General features: G+C 59.1%; 2 protein-coding genes across 4 annotated transcripts; both read right to left on the reverse strand.

Annotated features, from left to right (window-relative positions):
- Nucleotides 1-217: 217 nt before the first annotated feature.
- Nucleotides 218-1,708, reverse strand: GDF1 (growth differentiation factor 1). The gene is made up of 2 exons (XM_007088368.2): nucleotides 1,657-1,708; nucleotides 218-1,002 (listed from the first exon to the last, which is right to left on the reverse strand). Exons 1-2 carry the CDS (start codon nucleotides 1,706-1,708, stop codon nucleotides 218-220), a joined length of 837 nt encoding a protein of 278 aa, XP_007088430.2.
- Nucleotides 920-19,376, reverse strand: CERS1 (ceramide synthase 1). 3 transcript variants are annotated; one of them, XR_006214739.1, is made up of 9 exons: nucleotides 19,128-19,376; nucleotides 16,646-16,805; nucleotides 12,069-12,249; nucleotides 10,236-10,397; nucleotides 9,675-9,822; nucleotides 9,320-9,429; nucleotides 2,364-2,385; nucleotides 1,657-2,043; nucleotides 920-1,002 (listed from the first exon to the last, which is right to left on the reverse strand). XR_006214739.1 is itself a non-coding variant. In XM_042978654.1 (8 exons), exons 1-8 carry the CDS (start codon nucleotides 19,374-19,376, stop codon nucleotides 1,720-1,722), a joined length of 1,356 nt encoding a protein of 451 aa, XP_042834588.1. In that variant the 3' UTR covers nucleotides 1,587-1,719. The 3 variants fall into 3 exon arrangements, 2 of the variants coding, with proteins under 2 accessions (XP_042834588.1, XP_042834589.1); XM_042978654.1 differs by lacking the exon at nucleotides 920-1,002 and having other exon boundaries at nucleotides 1,587-2,043; XM_042978655.1 differs by lacking the exons at nucleotides 920-1,002; nucleotides 1,657-2,043; nucleotides 2,364-2,385 and having other exon boundaries at nucleotides 9,064-9,429; nucleotides 10,236-10,352.
- Between the last annotated feature and the right edge of the window lie 805 nt (nucleotides 19,377-20,181).

A 20,181-nucleotide genomic window follows, 5' to 3' on the forward strand; every position in this document is an offset into this window, starting at 1 on the left:
GCTCTTAGGCACGTTAGATGTCAGGCCGCCTAGAGATGAGGTTCTGGGAACCCAGCTCTAGGAGGGCTGGGCAGGTGGCATCACTGTGGGACACTCCCAAGCCCTGGCAGTGGGCGGTGATGGATGTGGCTGCTTCCTTTCCCGCCCTCAGGTGACCAGACCGGAGACAGGGAAGCGGACCACGCAGTGTTTATTGTTGGGCCCCTGCCTGGCTCCGTCAGCGACAGCCACACTCATCCACCACCATGTCCTCGTAGTGCCGCAGTACCACATTGTCGCTGTTGTCAAAGAAGAGCACAGAGATGGGCGACAGACGCGCAGGCACGCAGCAGGGCAGACCGGCGGCACCGGGGGCGGCCGCGTGCATGAGCGCGCGCAGCACGGCGTGGTTGAGCGGGGGCGTCCCCCCGGGTCCGGACAGCGCCGCGGGCAGCGAGCACTGGCCCTGGCAGTAGTTGGCCAGGAAGCCGCGCGGCGCAATGACCCATCGGTGCCAGCCCACCTCGCGGAAGCTCACGTAGAGCCGCCTCGTGCGACACGCGCCTCCAGGGCTGCCGCCCACTGAGGGCTCGGCTTCGCGCCGCGGCCGGGCCAGTGGGTGGCACAGGCGCGGGTCAAGCGTCACCAGCAGCAGCGAGGCCTCGGCCAGGTGCGCGCAGGCGGCGGGGACCCGGGGGCGCAGCGCCAGCGCCAGGCGGAGGCTGCGAGGCGCCGAGGCATTGTGGGCCCAGGCGGCGCCCAGCAGCTCGGCGCGCACCGGGACCGTCAGGGTGGGCACCACCTGGCGGAGCAGCACGGGCCCAGCGACCGCGCCTTCGGCCGCCTGAGTCACGCTCAGCTCCCAGCCGGCCGGCTCCTCCGCGGCCGCCGTCGCAAAGCGCATCTCCAGGCGGGCCCTGCTCGGGCGCTCGGCAGGTTCCACGGCTGACAAATCGAAGACGACGGTCCACTCAGGGCACTGCCCCGAAGCCCAGGCGGGCTCCGGGGGCCGGGTGGGCGCACCTGGGATGGCAGGGAGAGAGCTCGGCTCGCGCTGCACCCCAGCGCCCTGCCCGGCCTGCCCTTAGGGGGTCTGGGGGGGGGGGCGGTGTCTCTGCGGGTGGGGGAAAGGTGAGCGCCTGGGGAAGAGGGGCGCCAAACTGCCTTCTAAAGGCGTCAAATGGTGTGAAGTGGCGCGGGGGGGGGGGGGGGCGATAGAGTGGGGGCAGGGCATCGTTTACAAGGAAGAAGTCCTGCCCAGCGCAGGGCAGCCTGCCCGCCAACCCCAGGCAGGGGAAGAGACGAACGGATGCCTGGGGGCTCGTGGGGAAGCGATGCTGGAGAGGTGGTATCTCCGGGAAAGGCATCAAATGGTGTGAAGCAGCGGGGGTGGGGGCTGGGGTGGGGGAGGTGGGGGCAGGGCTTCGGCTGCAAGCTGGGGGCCTTGCCGGGTGCAAGGGCGCCTGCCTTGGGACAACTCCAACCGGTGCCCGCAGGTGTCCACGGGGGAAGAGCAGATCGAGTGAGGAGGCCCAGATTGCTCGTGGGCTGGACGGGACGAGTGGGGACACTCGGAGGTGCTCTGGCCTCCCCCACGCGGCGCTGGAGGCTCGTGGCAGGGCGCACAGAGGAGTCTCGGCCTCCCGGACACACGCCCCCAACGCAGGCCCCACTTACCGCGGTCCGAGATGTGGCGCACGATGTTTCCGGCGACCCCCAGTTCCTCCATGTGGCACGGTCTCAGGGTGGTTCCCTGGGGCGTCCGCCGCGGGCCCACCCTGGCCTCCTGGGGGTCCCGGTGGCGGAAGAGGCGCCACATGACGGGGGGTACGGGCCGGGGCGTGGGTGCGCCCCGGTGCGCGTCAGGCAGCCCGAGAGCCTGGAGCAGGGTGGCGGCGGGGCCCGGCGGCGCTGGGGCGCGGGCTGGGGGCGGCGAGGGCAGCAGCAGGGCCAGGAGGAGGAAAAGGACGCGGCGGCCAGGACGGCGGCACGGCGATGGCATCTTCCTCGCTGGCGGCGGCCGGACGAGTGCTCAGGGGCCTCCGGACTCCCCCGACCTGCAGGCTGGGGGGCGGGGCCGAGGTCCCTGGAGGGGCCAGGACAGAGGTCTGGGGCTGGGCGGGGTCAGGGTCCCGGGGGACGTGGCCGCGGTTCTGAAGCCCGACGAAGGTAGACCCCCGGGGGCGGGGTCTCGGGGGTGCCGGGCAGGGGTCCAGGGGGAGGTGACGGGCAGTGGCCAGGGCCCAGGTGGGGCGGAGCTGGACGGAGCCAGAGTCCCGAGGGAGGGGCGTGGTCGGTCCCTGGAGGGGGGCGCGTGGTCGGGCGGGGCTGGGTCCTAGGGGATGCGAAGGCGGTCGAGGAGTTCAGAAGCGCTTGTCTCTCACCAGGCCATTCCTCAGCGGCTTCCTAGAGGCCAGAACCGGGCCGCGGTTAGCCCCGGGCCCCATGCCCCACATACTGCCCTGTCCCGACTGCCTTGCCCTCCACTTCTCTTTTTCCTACCCGGCGGGGGCTCACCTGGGTCCTTCTTCCCTTCCCACAGGGCCAGAAGACCTTGCCTTCCGCCCACTGGGCGTGGCGTAAACCCTCCTCTCTCCTCCCTCCTGAGCCATCCACAGCCCGGCCGCTGGAAAGTAAAAGCCCTCCGCCTGACTTCCGTCTTCTGCACCTTAATTTTCCAAAAACGCAACGCCGAAATCGCTCCCGTGTGCCCCACTGCTCTCTGTAAATTCCATTTCCCCTGCCTGTATCAGTGGCAGGTCTCTGGGGTTCCGACTGGGAGGGGACCTGGGCACTGGGGGTCTGCCCACGACCATCTTACCAGATTCAACAAGGGTTTCTGCCCCTGCTCCTTGGTGCCTTTGCCAGTGCCTGCTGGTGCGGAAACCACATCTTACTGTGGCTTAATGGTCATGGTATTGCCTATTCCTTTTCCCACTTAGGCGAGCCCTTCCTGTCTTTGCACATGGTCTGTCTCCGCAGAAGTGGATTCCACCTTCTCGTTTACATACAAATGTATCAAGTTTCTTGAGCTGGTAATATATTCTCAGGATCCAGACATCAGAAAGAATCTCGCAGTGTGCCTGAGCCGCTGCTGCGACTCGGCCTCGGCGTCTTGCTTCTGTGTGGTGCTTTACACAAGTCTTGCTGGTGTCTCACAGATACTAGCCTACAGGGGTATCGCCATCCCCTCACTTTGCAGTGCAATCTAGCTCAGAGACCCTTTCATGTAAGGATCTACACTGGACACGAACTCAGTCACTTCGATCCATTCTTCCCTTGGGCTAGACCCACTGGATTCCCTTCCTGGGAGCACGCATCCCATCCTCTGCCCCCTTTCCCGTGGTTGGCTCTCTCTCTTTCTCTCTCTGCAACGGGCAGGGGCCCTTGATCTGTGAGTTTATAGATGAGCCCTATGTGGGCCTCCCATCTGCCCTTGCTCTTCTGGCTTTGCCTGCTGGCTCCCTGAGCAGAGCAGAGCAGAGCAGAGGTGGGGTTCCCAGCTTCTGGACTGTTCTCGTAGTTCAACTGCTAGACGACACAATCTCCCTTTCGGGCTCTGGTTTCATTTCACAGCCTCTGCTTGGCCGCGATATCTGATCTGTGGGGAGTTTGCCCTCGGGCTGATTCGAGATCCCACGAAGGTTTGCTCTTCTCCAGATGGTTACCAAGTATTCTGACAGCTCCTGCCTCCCAGTGATCTTTAGGACTAGAGTCTATTCTATTTATGGACTCAGCTCTGTTTCGGTTTCTATATATTATGTTTAATACCTTCAAGGATGGGTACCCTCACACGTGCCTTTTTATCAGAACTTTCCCAATGATGCTGGTCTATTTTTCTGTACAAGCTTCCAAGCACCCCTCCCCCTCAAAACTAGTGTCAGTATTTTGGGGGGGATGTGTGGCTTCTCCATGATGTCAGATTTATGCTTTTCAGGTTCATTGCACCACTATGGGGAAAAAAGAATCAGAACAAGGGTGGAAGCTGGAGGGTGATGAATGAGGGCAGGCAGCGTCTCGGGTGGATTCTGGATGTTTCCTCAGAGGTAAGGAAGAGAGGGAGTGAGGGAACTCCCTAGGGCTTGGCCAGGTCTTCACCCTGAGTTTCCTTCAACCGCAATGGAAAAACTATTCCGGAGAGGATGTTTGGGGTGGGAATGGGGGCCGGTTCCGGATGTTTTCAAAGATGCTAGGGATGTCAAGCAGACCTGGAGACGGAGATTGGTGCACAGAGGAGCACCGTGAGCTGGGAGAGAAACTTGGAAGTTGGGGTGAATGAAATGAAAGGGGCCTGGGAGGGGGGGGAAGGCCAGCAAGGAAATGGTGGTGGGTACCGTGGGGCAGGTCAGCAGAGCGAGTGTGGGGTGAGGAGGCCCCCCCCCACCCCATGGCTGGTGATCCGGGCAGAGCCTGAGGCGATGACGGGGGCTTCAGACTGAGGGGCTGGGTGAGGGGCACTTGAGCTGTGTAAGTCCCCGCCAGATGACCAGGGGCTCTGGGAGGGGGAAGGGGTGAGAAGAGAGAGAGAATGAGGCCGAGCACAGTGAGGACGGGGGTGGTGCTACCTCGCTGGCACGTTTTGTTTTTGCAGCTCCCGAATTAAAAGTGGTCCCCGTCGTCATTCCTTGCTGTTCTCAAACCTCACTGCATTTTTGTCCGTGCAGCCTGCACGATCCTGGTTCTGAGTGCTTGAGATTTCCCCCGGGGAATGGGTTTGGTCAGTTGTGAGAAATGCCCTGTGCTTCAAAAGGACATCTGTTCACCCTGCTTCTGGGCGGCTTGTGAGCCCAGACCACTTCCCTCAGTCCCCTCAAGTGGAGATTCTGGGTTGTACACTGTGGAACGTTCCAGATCAAGAATGCCACCTGAATTTCTTGTCCCATCCTTTTACTCGCAACTTTCACGTACTCTGGACTTGAAGTCTTTTAACCAGTATAGAGGTGGATATTGAAAGAAAAAAAAAGTCTTGCAACCATTATGATTATTTCATGCGTATGCGTATTTGGATGCGTGATATTTGGGATTCTACCCTCTTCTTTTGCATTACTTATCCTGCTTTCACTAACCTTCTTTTTTGCATTTATTTTGTTGTACCTGTTTTGTTTTGTTTTGTTTTGTTTTGTTTCCGGGCTGCCCTCTATGCCCCAATAGCATTAACAGAAGTATTTACTATCTGCTAACGGTAAACCCCACCCTCCTGCCAAGTGCAAAGGCCCCAACCCCATTTTGATATTTACTACATCAGGTCTCACTTTTTAAAAAAAAATTTTTTTTTTTTTTACGTTTATTTATTTCTGAGACAGAGACACAGCATGAGTGGGGGAGGGGCAGAGAGCAAAGGAGACACAGACTTGGAAGCAGGCTCCAGGCTCCAAGCTGTCAGCACAGAGCCCGACGCGGGGCCCGAACTCACAAACCGTGAGATCATGACCTGAGCCGAAGTCGGTCGCTCAACCGACTGAGCCACCCAGGCGCCCCTCACTCTCTTTAAATATCAAATTAGGCATTTAAAATTTTCCACCCAGGTATGTATCATTTCATCTGCTGATCTGCCTCTTGGGATAGTGTTTCTGTTTTCTGAAATATACCCATCGAGATCTATGCATGGTACATTTTCATAGGTTTCGTTCTTGTGGGTGTCCTGTCTCTGGAGTAATTGTTTTTATTTAAAGATTTTATTCATTTTTTTTTAATTTTTTTTTTTGAACGTTTATTTATTTTTGAGACAGAGAGAGACAGAGCATGAACACAGGGGAGGGTCAGAGAGAGGGAGACACAGAATCTGAAACAGGCTCCAGGCTCTGAGCTGTCAGCACAGAGCCCGACGCGGCGCTCAAACTCACGGACCGTGAGATCATGACCTGAGCCGAAGTCGGACGCTCAACCGACCGAGCCACCCAGGCGCCCCAAGATTTTATTCATTTTTAAAAGTAAACTCTATATTCAAAGAGGGGCTCAAACTCATGACCCTGAGGTCAAGAGTCTTGTGCTCCACTGGCTGAGCCAGCCAGGCGTCCTCGAGCAAATGCTGTCAAAACTGTGTATGAAGGGGGCACCTGGGTGGCTCAGTCAGTTAAGCGCCCGACTCTTGATGTCGGTCCAGGTTCTCATCTCAGGGTTCGTGGGATCGAGCCCCACGTTGGGCTCTGCGCTGACAGGGCGGAGCCTGCTTGAGATTCTCCCTCTCCTTCTGCCCCTCCCCCACTCGTGAGCATGCACTCGCGCTCTCTCAAAAAAAAAAAAAAATTCGTGTGAAATTCCCAGTTGCTTCAGCGTTTGACATGCTAGTTTCCTCCACGGTCGTCCAGCGTCCCTCGCTGCTGTTAGTGTTACGGTTCACCGGCCATCTTTTCTGTGGCTGTTTTGCATTTTTCACCGTGGTGTGTTTGAGGCCTGGATGTCTTTTTATTCGTCCTCTTTACGGTTTACATCTTTACATCTGGAAAATGCTCCACGTTACATCTTCTCATACGGTCTCTCTCTGTTCTCCTGTGAGGACTCAGCTAGCCCAGGGGATTCTTAGAATTCTAGCTGTCATTTTTTCCAACTGTTTTCGCTGTCTTCTGGGCCACTTGTTCACAGCTTTTCAGTTAGCGATTCTCTCTTCAGCTGTATCTAATTGTACGAGTCTTAACACGCACAGCAGGGCGAGGAGTGGTCCCCAAAAAGGTACGTCCACATCCTAATCTCTGGCACCTGTGAATGTGACTTTATTTGGAAAAGAAGGTCTCTGCAGATGTAAGTGAAGGGATCTGGGATGACCTCATCCCGGCTTTAGGGTGGGCCCTAAATCCAAGGACGAGTGTCCTTACAAGAGAGGAGAGCCAGAGAGGAGAAGGTCATGCGAAGACAGAAAAATGGAGATTGGGGCGATGCAGAGAAACACCTGGAGTCCCCAGAAGCTGGAAGAGACACGGAAGGATCCTCTGCTAGAGACGTCAGAGGGAGCACGGCCCTGCTGGCAATTTTAGACTTCTGGTCTCCAGAACCGTGAGGGATAAATTTCGGTTGTTTTAAAGCTCCCCCAACGTGTGGTACTTTGTTACGAGGGCCCCGGCAACGTAAAATGACATCCAACGTCATTTGTGATGGTTTTTCACGCCTTTTGTTTTTCTTAGTAAGATTTTTATTTTCGGATAACTGTAGATTGGCAGAGATGTTGCAAAGACAGTACAGGGGGCTCGGGTGTAGCCCTCACCCAGCCTCCCTGAATGTTACCGTCTTACACCTCCACAGTGTATTTGTCACACTAGGAAACCAAGGCTGGGACAGTGCTGTGAACTAAGTGTAGGCCTTATTTGGATTTTGCAAGTTTTTCCACGGATGTCCTTTTTCTGGTCCATGATCCCACACTGCATTCAGTCACCGTGTCTTCTTAGTCTCCTCTGATCTGGGACAGTTCCTCAGCCTCCTTGTTTTCCATGACCTGATGGTTTGGAGGCGTCCTGACCACTTTTCTGTAGCACGTTCCACATGCTCCTTGCTGTTTATCCCATTCCATTTTATACCCAACTGAGCTAACTCTAGCCAACCTTGGGGAACTTGGTTCTTCTGCTCGTGATGCCCATGGGGTCGATCGTGGCAGCGTGTTCCCTGGTATGCCCTGCCATTTGTGCACGGAGTTTGTACTTTCATCCTACTGGAAATGCTGGCCAGGTGCCAGCTCCTCAACGCACATTCTGGCTGGGCATTCGCAGGGCAGACAGAGGAGGGGGCAGCACTGAGCAGGGCTGGGTGGTCTGGCCTGCTCTTTGCCTTGGGCTCTGCATTGCAAGGACATCTCCACCAGGAGTTCACTAGTTTACAGCAGGAAGATCTTTCGGGTTTTTAGTTTTGGCCAAGCAGGTGCTCCCCTCTCCCACCCCTGGAGTTCTCTTTAGCCGTTGCTTTTTCTGGAAGCCTCTGAGGGTTGGTCAGACTCTTCGGCGAGACCTCACTGAAGTCTTTGTGGAATGGCCAATTCACGTTCCCTGGACATCGGACGATCTAACATCCCCCAAACTAGACTCTTAATCCCCCTCTGGCAGTGCACACAGCCCTGAAGTCTTGGATTGTCTTTGTTTCTTTTTATTTGTTTCGCCTAAAACAGCACAGTTGGGATCTGATCACTCTCCTCCTCCCACTATGGCCCCTGTGCCCACATGCCCCGATGACAGTGACGGCCTCGTGATGATCAGTCACCTTGGCCAACAGGCCCACACACAATCCAGCTGGGGAGACCACACCTGCTGCCCAGCCTCTCATGTCTGTGACCCCTGCTCACCTGTCTGGTCCCTCTCTGCCCTGGGTGCCAGCTTTTTGGCCTTAGCAGTCCCCACTTGTAGTCTCCTGCTTTGAGGGTGCAAAGTGCTTTTATTCATGTGAACCAGCCACAGAGCCCTCCTCTGATTCAGCTCTCCGCTCTGCTAATCCTCCATTTCTCTGCTCCCCTGCCTCTGAACTCCAAGGAGATGTTTTAAATCTCTGCTTCTCTCACCCTCCTCACTGCCCGTTCTGACCTATCTCATCGAGCTCTGAGCCCACTGCTTCCCTGAAACCACCTTTCCCAGGTCGTTCACTGATGAGGCCTCCAGCAGCCAAGTCACAGGGGCCACTGGCTCAGTGCCTTGTGAGTCGTCGGGAGCCTCCGACCTCGCTGCTGCTCAAACGCTCCTCGTGTTGTCTCCGGGGCGCCGTGCACCCTAGACTCTGCTGGCCACCCAAACCTGCCTCCATTCACTCCTGGGGCCCCTCCAGGCTAGGGGCTTTGAATATACCATCTGGCTTACAACCTGGGGCTGGTGAGTCCTGGGGGCCTACCTCCATGATGCTTGATGAGGACCCCCCTTTTTCCTCCTTCCCTAGGACTCCTAGGGCCTGAGCCCCCAGCCTTACCTCCTGCTTGGCTGACCACTGGGCTGCCCTGCTGGACCTCAAGGCCGGGAAGAGTCAACGTGGACAGAGAGGGGGCTCTCTGGGCCACCATGGCACCCCCGCATCCCCACCTCCACTGCCACCTGCTTAGAGGTCACTCTCTGGCCTGGCTAATGGTTGCTCATCCACTGGACCAGCTCCTCAGCTTGGCCTCACGGCTCCTACCCCGATTCTTGCCTTTCGCCAGTCTGCCCCCACCCCCACACCTGTCTACGCACTTCCTGTCTGTCCTTACAGCATCTAACTCTGTTGCTACATCATCCATGCCTTTATTACAGTCTCTTTTGGATGCAGGCTCTTTTGGATGCAGCGTCCGTGGCGTGGCGACATCATCCGCTGCCTTGTCTCCGGGGCCGGCCCACAGAGCGCGGGGCGGGACAGACGTGGCTAAAGGAATGAACCGGGGCGGCGGCCCCTCCACACTCACTCAGCTTTGCTGGCCTTGGGGCTCTGGGCCTCTGCCGCGTCGTACTCCCGGACGTCCTTCAGTTCGCGTACCTGGCCCGTCAGCACCTTGGCAGCAAAGGCCACGATGTACTGTGGGAGGGGGAGGCACCGGTGAGAAAAAGCCACTTCTGCCCTGATCCTGCTGCCCTCCTAGAGGCCGCGCGCTCCGGGGCCACCAGCCCAGCGCACGCGCCGTTCCTGCTGCCGAATAAGCCCCGCCCCGGGTGTGCCCGAGAACGGCCTGTGCCTGGACCACTGCTTGGGGCCGGGGGGCCAGGACAGGACTACCAACTGAGGAACAGCCGGTGGGCAAGGAGCTGGGGGCTCCGACTCACCAGGAACCAGTAGAGGTTCATGAGGGTGAGCAACAGAAGGAGCGCATTGAAGAAGAAGTAGAAGGGGATGTCAGGCACTGAGCGCAGGCTGCAGTGACACGTGGCGTACAGAACCTTGAGCGGGAACCAGTAGAGGCGGAACCAGAACCTGCAGCGGGGAGGGGTGGGTGGGGGAAGCTGTCTGGGAGAGGGGGAGGGTTGCCCCACTCGGCCCCTGTGCTGTCCCATCTGGACTCGTCTACCTGTCCCTGCACATCCCTACCCACCCCTGTCTCCTTGCCCACCCCTGCCCATCCGTCTCCATTCCCGCTCTGTCCTTTCCGGCCCAATCCGTCCCCCCCCCCCCCCCCCCCCCCCCCCCCCCAATCCCGTGGCTCTCCCATCCGGGAGGCCCTGCCCACCTCACCAGCCCCACCTCCTTCCCCGCTTGGCCTCACCCCTTACCACAAGCCCCACCTCCTCCCCTGAGTGCCCCGCCCCTCCTCGCCAGCCCCACCTCCTCCCCTGCCTGGCCCCGCCCCTTCCCGCCAGCTCCGCCTCCTTCCCTGCCCCCCAACTCACCAGCTGAGGCAGAAGCTGAGGCAGCCCAGGTCGGAGGCCAGCGCATGGAGCCTGTGGTGGGAGCCTCCGCGAGACTTGAAGTAGACATTGAGCTTGGTAAATTCCAGCTGCACGTCGCTAATGTCATGCAGGAAGAGCACGAGGATGCCCACATTGTGGTACCTGGGGGGAGGAAGTGGGACAGGAGGGAGCGGGTTACACTGGGGACCCTTGCCCTGCAGCAAGGCTGCACCCCAAGCTTCCTGTAGGCCCCTTCGAAGCTGTCCTCCCTGGCCCACGTGACTTGCCCATTCCTGCCACTGGCCAGGTCAGTGGCAGCACCCAAGCTGTACCTGCCCCTCCGCAGCCCCATCTGCACCCTCCCTGTCTCACTGTCCCCAGGTGTCCTAGGAGCCTCCCTGGAAGTTGTCTGTCCCGTCTCATCTCTGGGACCCCTGACCCTCAGTGGCCTGGGCCATTTTGTATCCAGATCCCCTACAAGTTTTTCCCTCACCTTAAACATCACTGCCATGCTAACACGCCTAGGTTTTTTGTTTGTTTAACCTGAACACTGCTGCAAGCTGCAGACTTGCCCAGGAAAGGCCAAGTCGGCACTAGGCTCTGAAGGAGCCTGAAGGCAGTCCCACTATCCCTCCTCAGCATTCCACCTTACAGCTGCTTGGGCCACTGGGCCTGAATTCAGCCTGGTGTGGCTTGGGCTCTTTCACTGTGCCCTCTTGACAGCTCATGTGCCGCAGGCCCTTTGCACATGCTGTCACCATCCCCTAACGTGTACCTCCCCAGTGTTCGTGGAGCCTTCTTTCACCTCCCTTCAGTCTTGGCTCACCTGTCACCCAGCCACCCATCTGTACCTCACCACCCCTGCGGCCCTGATCTCCGGGCTTGATTTTTCTTCACAGGTATTACTTTTAAACAAACTCTCGAGTTCTTTTCTCATTTGTTTGCTTGGGTTTTGTCATCGGATTCTACTCTACAGCAGTGCTGATAGAATTTTCTAAAATGAGAGGCATGTTCTAAACCTGCCTTGTCTAATACGAGAGCCATCAGCCACATGTGACCACCGAGCAGCGGAAATGTGGCTGGTGTGGCTGAACAGAATATACGACTTTACTTCCGTGTAATTAAAGTTGAAATAGGCCCGAGTGGCCAGCAGCTCCCGTACTGGAGAGTGTAGCTAGATCAGCTAGTCCAATAGGAAGAGGACGTGAACCGTCTGTAATTTTAGATTCTCTAGCAGTCACATTAAAAAACAAAAAACAAAAAACAAAAAACCACACATACCAGTAAAGAAGAAGAGATAAAAACTAATTTTAATGCTATATGCTAATGAACTCAGTACATCCAAAATATTGTCATCTTAACATGCGGTTGGTACAGCAAAAGCATTGGCCACGTATATTCACTCTCCTTTGCCTTTGAAATTGCGTGGGATTTTACACCTATGCGTGTTGAAGTACGGATAGGCTACATCTGAAGCACTCAAGGGCCACATGTGCTGGCTGCAGTGGCTCTGGAATGCCAGGGTCGGTCTCTCGTGTTCATAGCTGCACCACGCACACCCGTGCGTGGCAGGCGGCCAGGAAACACTTGCTACGTGACCCGGCCAAGGCTGCCGTGGGGTTGGAGGGGGATGGGTGGGGGGATGAGCAGAGTGGGGGGTTCTCTGCACTTGATATACCCCGTCCCTCTGGAATCTCTCTTCATAACCACCCCTCCCCCCGCGGATACTCACCGTGGCCCCCTTCCCCTACAGTCAGTAGCCTGTGCCCCATGCCAGCCTCCTCTCTGTGCTCATGCTGTGCCCTGTGCCCTCCTGCCTGCTCCCGGACTCACCGGAAGGCATAGGAGGAGACGATGAGGACCAGGGTGACCACATGGTGGACGAGCATGACCACTGAGTCCTTGCGCCAGGCGTCCATGTACAGCGTGGCATAGATGGAATGGCCGTAAAAGCTTCCCTGCAGCAGGTAGGCGGCTGCGATGTCCCGTGGTACCGCCATGCCCGACGTCCAGTCTGGGGATAGCAGGACTGTGTTGGCAGGGACCTACAGGGCCTCCAGGACGCCTCAAGCTGGGGTGCGTCCTCCACAAGCCAGGGCATGCCACCCATTTCTGCAGGTGTCCTGGTCGCCGGTTTTCTGTTCTCCTTCTCTACCCGTTATTTTTTACGAATAGCTGTTATTTTTCGGAACAGCTCTAGATTTATAGAAAAAGGTGCTCCTACCCCTGAAATCTGTCCCTTGCAGGATTTCCAACTCTGGCTTGGCCCCCCTTCCTGTCTTCTCTTACTCATCGGGCTCTCCTGAGCCAGCCCCGATGCCCCTGGCCTGGGCTCTCCAATCCCAGCCGGATGGAGGCTGCCCCCTGCCTCTCCATGCTGGGCGGGACGGCTGAGGCAGAAATCGGACCTGCCAATGCCATGAGTACGGACTGTCCCACCAGGTGGGTTGTGACTCCCCTTCACCGGCTCCTGCAGCCACCCCCATTCCTCCTGGCACCTGTGCCCACCCATATGCAGGCTTCACACCCTCCCGGTGACACTGACCCCTCAGCTCTCCCCATCACCTCTACTTCCTCCCCAAGAGGGCTCTGTCTGCGTTGACCTGGACTTCTCTGGACTGTGTCTTGTTCTCTGGCCACTCCCTAAAACGGCCTCCTTGGGCTCCATCCGGGGCCTCCTGTCCCCCAGCCTCACAGACCTGGAACCAGACCCTCATGTTCCCCGGAAGCCTGGCGGTCCCCTAAAAATACTCAGTGCCCTCGCCTCAGTGACAATTCTTCGTCTGTGCCTTGACCTCTTATGCACCCGGGATCCACTTGGACCCCCATCCAGGGCCCCCTTCCATCCATACCTCTGCTCACTTCCTCTGCCCTCGCCACCCTGACCCTGGGCCGGGCACCGCTGCCTCCCGCCCGGCTCCGCCCCAGCTCCCCCTGACCTTCCAGAGCCTGTTCCCGACTCTCCACTCCCCATAGCGGCTTCAACAGCCGTGAACACACAAGCTCCGTCACCCAGCGAGTCCACGCCTGGTATGTGCTCAAGGGAACGAAAACCAGGGCTCCGTGTACACGCGCATCCACAGCGGCACTGTTCACAATCCCCAAAAGGTGGAAGCAACCCAGAGTGCCCGTCAACTAGTGAGGGGGTGAGCAAAACGTGGTCTGGCCACACGACGGAACATCACTCAGCCGTTTCTAGAAAGGAGCGATGCGCTGGCACACACGACCGTGTGGATGAACGTCAAAAACAAGAGGCTGAGTGAAAGAAGCCAGACACAAGAGGTCACGTGACACACAATCCCATGTGTATGAAACGTCCAGAACAGGAGACTCCGTAGAGACAGAAAGCAGATTCGGGGGTGCCAGGGGCCGGGGAGGGAGTGCTGCTCATGGGGACAGGGTCTCTTTCTGGTGTGATGGAAATGTTCTGGAACTAGACAGAGGTGATGGTGGCACAAGTTTGGGAATGCACTAAATGCCTCTGAACTGTTCACTTTAAAATGGTGAATTTTTAAATTGTATTGTTTTTTTAATGTTTATTTATTTTTGAGAGAGAGAGAGCGCACACGCAAGCAGGGGAGGGGCAGAGAGAGGGGGACAGAGGATCCGAAGCAGGCTCTGTGCTGACAGCAGAGGTCCCGATGTAGGGCTCAAACCCACAAACCCACGAGATCATGACAGGAGCCGAAGTCGGAAGCTTAACCGACTGAGCGACCTAGGCGCCCCCAAATGGTGAATTTGTTTGAACTATGATAAAACACATGCAACATAAGCATTGCCATCTGAGCCATTTTTAAGTTCAGTAGCATTCATATGTTCACACTGTTATGTGTGAACTCCTTTCATGTTATAAGACTCCAGCCAATCCCCAGAACTCTTTTCATCTTGGAAAACTGAAACTGTCCCCACTGAACACCCGCTCCCCGTCCCCTCCCCCAGCCCTGGCACCCACCGGTCCACTTCCTGTCTTTGTGAATCTGGCTACTCCAGGACCCTGTATAAGTGGACTCATGCATTACTTGTGACGGGCGAATTTTAGTTAATTTTATGTCACGTATATTTTACCTAATAACAAAAAATGCAGCCACCCCTCCCCCATCGGTGGATTAGATCTCCTCCCACCACTTTGCCAGGTCTGGGGGCTCCCCAGAGCTTGACAGCAAAACCCACACTTGTGGCAGGGCCCTCCCTCCGAGTTCTGTCCTCGGCCACGTGGGAATGCTGCAGGCAGTGGAGGCCCCCCAACACACACAGCCGCCGGGTGCTTCTGTCCCTCTTTAGAAGGAAGGGATGTCGGGGCGTCTGGATGGCTCAGTCAGTTAAGCATCTGACTCTTGATTTCGGCTCAGGGTCATGATCTCAAGGTTCGTGAGATCGAGCCCCGTGCCGGGCTCTGTGCTCGACAGCGTGGAGCCTGCTTGGGATTCTCTCTCCGTCTCGCTTTCTGCCCCTCCCCCACTCATGCTCTCCCTCTCTCTCAAAATAAATAAATAAACATGAAAAAAAAAAAAAAAGAAGGAAGGAACGTGGGGGCGCCTCAATGCACAGAGCTCACTGTGGAAACAGGACACCGAGTTTTCCACCTATCACGCTGGCAGGACTTTTACCATGGGTGAGCGTCCCCCTCCAGCTTCAAGCTCTAGGTCTGAGGCAGGGTGGTGGGGGGGGGGGGCACAAATACGATTCATCATCCAGACTCTGTCTGCACCTCCGCGCCCTCGGGGGCCGGGCTCCGCTCACGGACTGCCAGCCTGCTCTCCACGTTCACATCCACCTGCTGCTCTGGTGTCACCCCTGCCACATTCCCCCTCTCTGGCCTCTGGGAGCAGCTCCTGGGTGTCCCAAACCCAGCTCCTGCTCTCCCTGACCCCCCCCCCGCCTCCCCCCCACACACACATACACACCAACCTCCGCTCCAGATCCCAGCCCCTGGAGTCTTCCCCACTCTCCTTGCTCACCTTCAAACCATTTCTCAAACCAGCCACTTCTCTCTCATTCTGGGCAGAGCCCCTCTGTGCCCTGGCTCCTGCCCTCATTCCCCTGCTCATCTGGGCCTGTCAAAACCCCCCTCTGCTCCCTCCAGGAAGTACCCCCTGTCTTGGGGGGCTCCTCGCTGCTCTGATCTGCCAGGAGTGTGCCCATCCCGCAGTGGCCAGTGCAGTTCTGATCTGCTCTAGGCACCTCCAGGTCCCCATTCAAAAGTCACTTTTGGGGAGGCCATCCTCACCCCTGTAGAAAATTCTCCCTCCCCGCCCCCCTTTCCCCCAAGTTTTCTCATCAGGCTGTTCATAGATTTCGCATTTCACTGGCACCACAAGACATCAAGGCTGGGAGCTTTTGTGCTCACAGCCGTGTCAGCACAGTGCCGGGTACACAGTAGGCGCCCGCTAAACGCACATGCGAATAAGCAGCTAACCTGCAAGCATGTGATCACAGCATAATTTGTAAGAAAAAGCCAGAAAAAGCTCCAGGCCTGAAACTGAGACAGTTCCATTGTGGTTCTTTCACATAAAGGAAAAATTGAATGACGGCTAAAACCTGCCCTCTAGGGATTCATAAGAATGGCCACGTGGGTGACATGGTCCCACCAAGACAGGCTTGTCACCAGGACACCGAAACACAGCAGCTCTGTGCCCAGCCCTCTGATGGGAGCGTGGGGCTTGGTGCCACCAGGAGCCTTCGGAAACTGTTTGTGTCACACGGCAGGAAACATGTCCATGTGTGTCCCTGGTACACAGCCCGGGTGGTCAGCACAGGAATAGAGAAATCCTGACATCCCCGTCACAGGGTTTTCTGTAACAGGCTGCCTGTTGACAATAAAGGGCACTGCCGTCACCTTCCTGCCTGTGCCACCAAGCTCAGGCCTTGACAACCCTTATATCTGACCCAATCAACGGCTGCAGCCATTTCACACCATCGTTGTCTCTCTGCCAAGCTGGTCAAAGCCACATAAGCCACGTAAGGCCCGCTGGGCCACTTTCTTCCTTGTCCAAGACTCTCCTGCCTCCACATGGTAGCCAGAAGCTTTTTATGATTCACAAACCCATCTCATTTGGGAGAAAACTCAAACTCCTCCTATGTTCCTCTTGTCCTCGTGCACCAAGCCCACGCATGCCCCAGGGCCTTTGCACATGCTGTTCCAGACACCTGGAATGCCCACCTGGGCCCACACAAGGGCTCACCTCATTCATTGTGCCTCCCTGAGCCCTAATAGGACCAGTGTCTAAAGAGGTCATTTTCCTGTCTCCAAAGCCCCTTGATCACCCTTGTCTTGGGGCTACCTTGGGGCCTTGTCTTGGGGAAGATATCCAGCATGAGACGTGTGATGAGTGTCTGGCTCCCCCACGTACCCCTCTCCATGTGCAGAGCAGAACCCTCCCCGACCCTGCTCCATCTGGCAAGGCCCCTACCGTAGAACACAGAGGGTGGGTCGTGAAAGAAGGGGTAGTCGGTGCCGAAGAGCAGGTAGGCGCTGTAGCTCCAGGCACCCAGGTAGAAGAGAAACTTCCAGGCGCTCTCAGGCATCTTGGCGGCATCTCTAGGCTGGAGGCGACACCGCTTGGCCAGGGGCTACGGGTGAGAAGGTGGGTGGCCATCAGCGCTAGGGGCCCAGGGCCAGGAAACCCAGGCTCAGGGGCCCTCCAGGCTGGGTGGTGTTGGGGAGGGCCGGGCCCAGTACCCACAGTCGCCTAGAGCGTAACCAGAGCCCACGTGTGCCAGCCAAGGGCTAAACTTAGTGCCCAGCTGTCCGGTGCAGGGTGGGGAGGCGGGTGAGGGAAGACCTGAGGGAAAGCCCTGATGGCAAGGAGGGGGACATGTGAGTGTAAGACAAGGGAGACCAATGAGGTCAGCCCAGGGGAGTTGGGGGTCACAGAGGGCGCTGGGGATATAACAGGGAGGAGGGAGGGGGGTTAAAGAGAAGATATGAAGGGGACTGTGGAGATAAACCTGTGAAGAGAGCCTGGAGGTGAGCATGGGGGCATCTGGCAGAAGGGAGATGGGGCCGGAGGCCCAAGTGATCCCTATGGGAGGTACCTCGGAGGCAGAATGTGGGGGTAGAGAGAAGTGGGTTGGGGAAGATGGGGTGGGTAGCTGGGGGAGAGCATGAAAACGTGGAGGGACGGAGGGGGGAACGGGGCAGAGAGGGAAAGGGGAGAGGGCAAGGAAAGAATGTTCAGTGAGATGGTAAGACACGAGCTGAGCCACAGGGACCTAAGGGGACACCAGGGAGGACTCGAAGGAAGAGGGGTCATGCAGTGGTGAGGCATGGAGAAATTGAGGAGGGGGGCACAGATCCCCTGGAGTCCGGGAGCCTGGGCCTCAAGCTCCCTGGGGGCGGGGCTCCAGGGCTGCTGGGTCAAGCCCGCCCCCCTCCCTCCAGGAGAGGCTTGAGGGGGCCCAGAGCGCCAACAGTTGCCATGGAGACAGCTGGAGCCAGTTTCGGTAACCCCTGGCAACCAGGCGGCTGCCAAGAAGATGAGCTTTGGAGGAGAGGGCAGCCCCTCCACCCATTTCTTGGGAAGGGCGAGCCTGGAATTGTTCTCGTCCCACCTGGACTGACGGTAGCTCCGGGGGTTCCAAAAGGGAGGGTGTTTGCGATCTTGCCACCAGCCCCCCCTCATTGCCAAGCCTGCTCCTCCGGGAGGGAGGTGGCTCCACTCTGGTTGTCCCAGACCAACCACATGCCCCGCCTGGGCTCTGACCCTCAACTTCCTGGATCTCCCACTTCCCAGCTGGAAATTGGGAAAGTATAGGGGGAGCAACAAAGCCAGATATGGACCAAGGCTGACCTGTGGAGGGGCACATGTGCCTGCTTTCCCCTCCCTGGAGCAGGGTGGTGGCTGGGGTCTCTTCCCCATGTGGGTGATACGGGGACGGTGGTGGGGACAGTGGCGGCCAAACAACACCCTATCCTTGACTTAACAAGAGCCAGCCTCTTCCCAGCCAGTAGAGAAAGGCCCCTTTGTTGGCGCCGAGCACTCTGTCCCCGCACCCCCTGCCACCTCCAGCCAGATTGGGGCGGGGTGTCCCCAGTCGGTCCATGGGGGAGTCGCAGCCAAGCTAGGGGCCCAAATGCCTTCCCAGCAGCTCTCCTAGCAGCGACCCCTCCCTAAGGATGGGAGGGAGGCCAGGCGCCAATGTCACCCACAGGGTCACTCTCCAACTGGAGCGGTAGCCTCCTCAGACTCGCTAGAAACTGGGCAATTCGGACGCAGCCCCTCGGAGGCAGCCCAGTCCAGCCCTGGAGACCCAGGCCGTGCCACCTCCCAAGACTGCGACCACCGGCGTGGTCGGGGAGCCCAGGCCTTTGCCTCCCCACGTCGGAGGGTGGCGCTGACTCCAGACATGCGCGAGGCAGCGACCGGCCTCTTCCCGGTAGCAGCGGAGGAGTCGGCTCCGCCGCCCCAAGGACCTCGGGCCCCTCTCCGGTTCCGAGCGCGCTCCGCATGGCCCCGAGGCGCAAGGCGCAGGCGGCTCCAGTGCCCTCAGCCCACCTCGCCCGCGTCCTCCGCTCCTCCATCCCGGGTTCGGCCCTCCCAAAAGGGCGCGCGGCGGCCCGGGCTCTCCCACCGCCCGGGGCCGCCTTGTCCGGCACTGACGGGTCTAAGTCCGCCCTGGTTCCCCTACATCCCGAACACCCCATCCGTGTGGGGGTCCCCACGGCCCGGCGTTCCTACAGCTCGGCCACACCCCCGCATCCACCCCACCCCCACCCCTCTCAGCCCTAAAGGGACCAGCTCCTCCAGCCGCAGGCGCCCCACGTTCCAGCGACCCGGCCCGTAGAGGCAGAAAGGGGCACGCGAGGGCCCGGGGTCCGTGGCCCGGACCCCCGATAACAGCCCGGCCCCCCCCAGCCCGCGGCCCCACGTCCCGGCCCTCGGTGGCACTGACCCGAAAGAGGCGCGCGGTGGCCGCCGAGCGCAGCGCCGTCCAGCCGAGCGCGCCGAGCGCCAGCAGCAGCAGCTCGGGCGGCGCCAGGTGCGCGTGCTCGGCCAGGCCGCGGCGCGCCAGCCCCCAGCCGCAGTCCGCGCAGCCCCGCGCCGCCGCCAGCGCGCTGCCCCAGCCGCGCTGCACCAGCTGCGCGTAGCTCGGCATGGGCTCGGGTCCCGCCGTCCCCGCCGCCGTCCCGGCTGCCGCCATGTCGCCCGCTCGTCGGCCGCCGCCGCCGCTTGCGCCCGCCCGCGGTGGCCGCCGGAGCCGCGCGCCTCGCGTCACGCGCCGCAGCTGGGCCGGGGGCGCGCCGGCCGGAGCGCTGGGGCTGGGGGGGCGGGGCCGGCGCAAGCTCCGCCCCGAAGGGGGCGCGGGCCGCGGGGACTTGGGGCTTGTCTCGGCGTCCGAGACCCTGAGGGCGCAAGGGTGCTCTGTCTCCCAGAGGCGGCGGCGGCGGCGGCGACCAAGGGCGTATAAGACCCGGCGTTGACGCGATGCGTCCTGGAGACGGGCCCGCGCTCCTGCCCATTTTCCAGTGGAGGAAAGCGAGGCGCGGAGCAGCGGGGGACGGAGTCTGCCCGGCGCCCGCCGGTCCTGGACCCGGTACCCGCTCCGTAGTGCCCCGTGCCCACCCTGGGCCCCCCCACCCCACCATTCAGTGTCCGCGATGTGGGGCACGGTGAGCACCCGCCCTTCGATAATTCTCCTTCCAGGGCCCCCCAGCATGCTTCTCCGGCCCTGTCTCGTCCCTCCCTCGGATTTCACCATTCCTGGCCTCAGAGCCACCTGCTGCTATCCATGACCCTGAGTACCTGGCAGGCCTCCCCTCCAGCAGGTTTAACACAGGCCTGCAGGGGAGGCAGAGGGAGTGGGCACTCATGTGCTGGGACTCAGACGCTGGATCAAGACTACTGGTTCCATCGGGAACACCCCTGGTGATACTCTACTGTCCATTGATCAGGCCCTGTGCCTGAAGCCCCCAGTGGCCATGATCGAGGTCACCTGTTGGGGATAT

The sequence above is a fragment of the Panthera tigris genome, chromosome A2, assembly GCF_018350195.1.
Source record: "Panthera tigris isolate Pti1 chromosome A2, P.tigris_Pti1_mat1.1, whole genome shotgun sequence".
In the NCBI taxonomy this organism is placed as follows: Eukaryota; Metazoa; Chordata; class Mammalia; order Carnivora; family Felidae; genus Panthera; species Panthera tigris.

What these genes read in the sequence shown, in the direction of transcription:
- GDF1 (XM_007088368.2), bottom strand. Translation starts at nt 1,708, where the DNA reads ATGGAGGAACTGGGGGTCGCCGGAAACATCGTGCGCCACATCTCGGAC. An exon ending in GCGCCACATCTCGGACCGCG is followed by an intron (nt 1,003 to 1,656) that starts GTAAGTGGGGCC and finishes CTGCCATCCCAG; the next exon opens with GTGCGCCCACCCGGCCCCCG.
- CERS1 (XM_042978654.1), bottom strand. Translation starts at nt 19,376, where the DNA reads ATGGCGGCAGCCGGGACGGCGGCGGGGACGGCGGGACCCGAGCCCATG. An exon ending in GTCTCCTCCTATGCCTTCCG is followed by an intron (nt 10,398 to 12,068) that starts GTGAGTCCGGGA and finishes TCCTCCCCCCAG; the next exon opens with GTACCACAATGTGGGCATCC. An exon ending in CTCAGCTTCTGCCTCAGCTG is followed by an intron (nt 9,823 to 10,235) that starts GTGAGTTGGGGG and finishes TCCCCGCTGCAG; the next exon opens with GTTCTGGTTCCGCCTCTACT.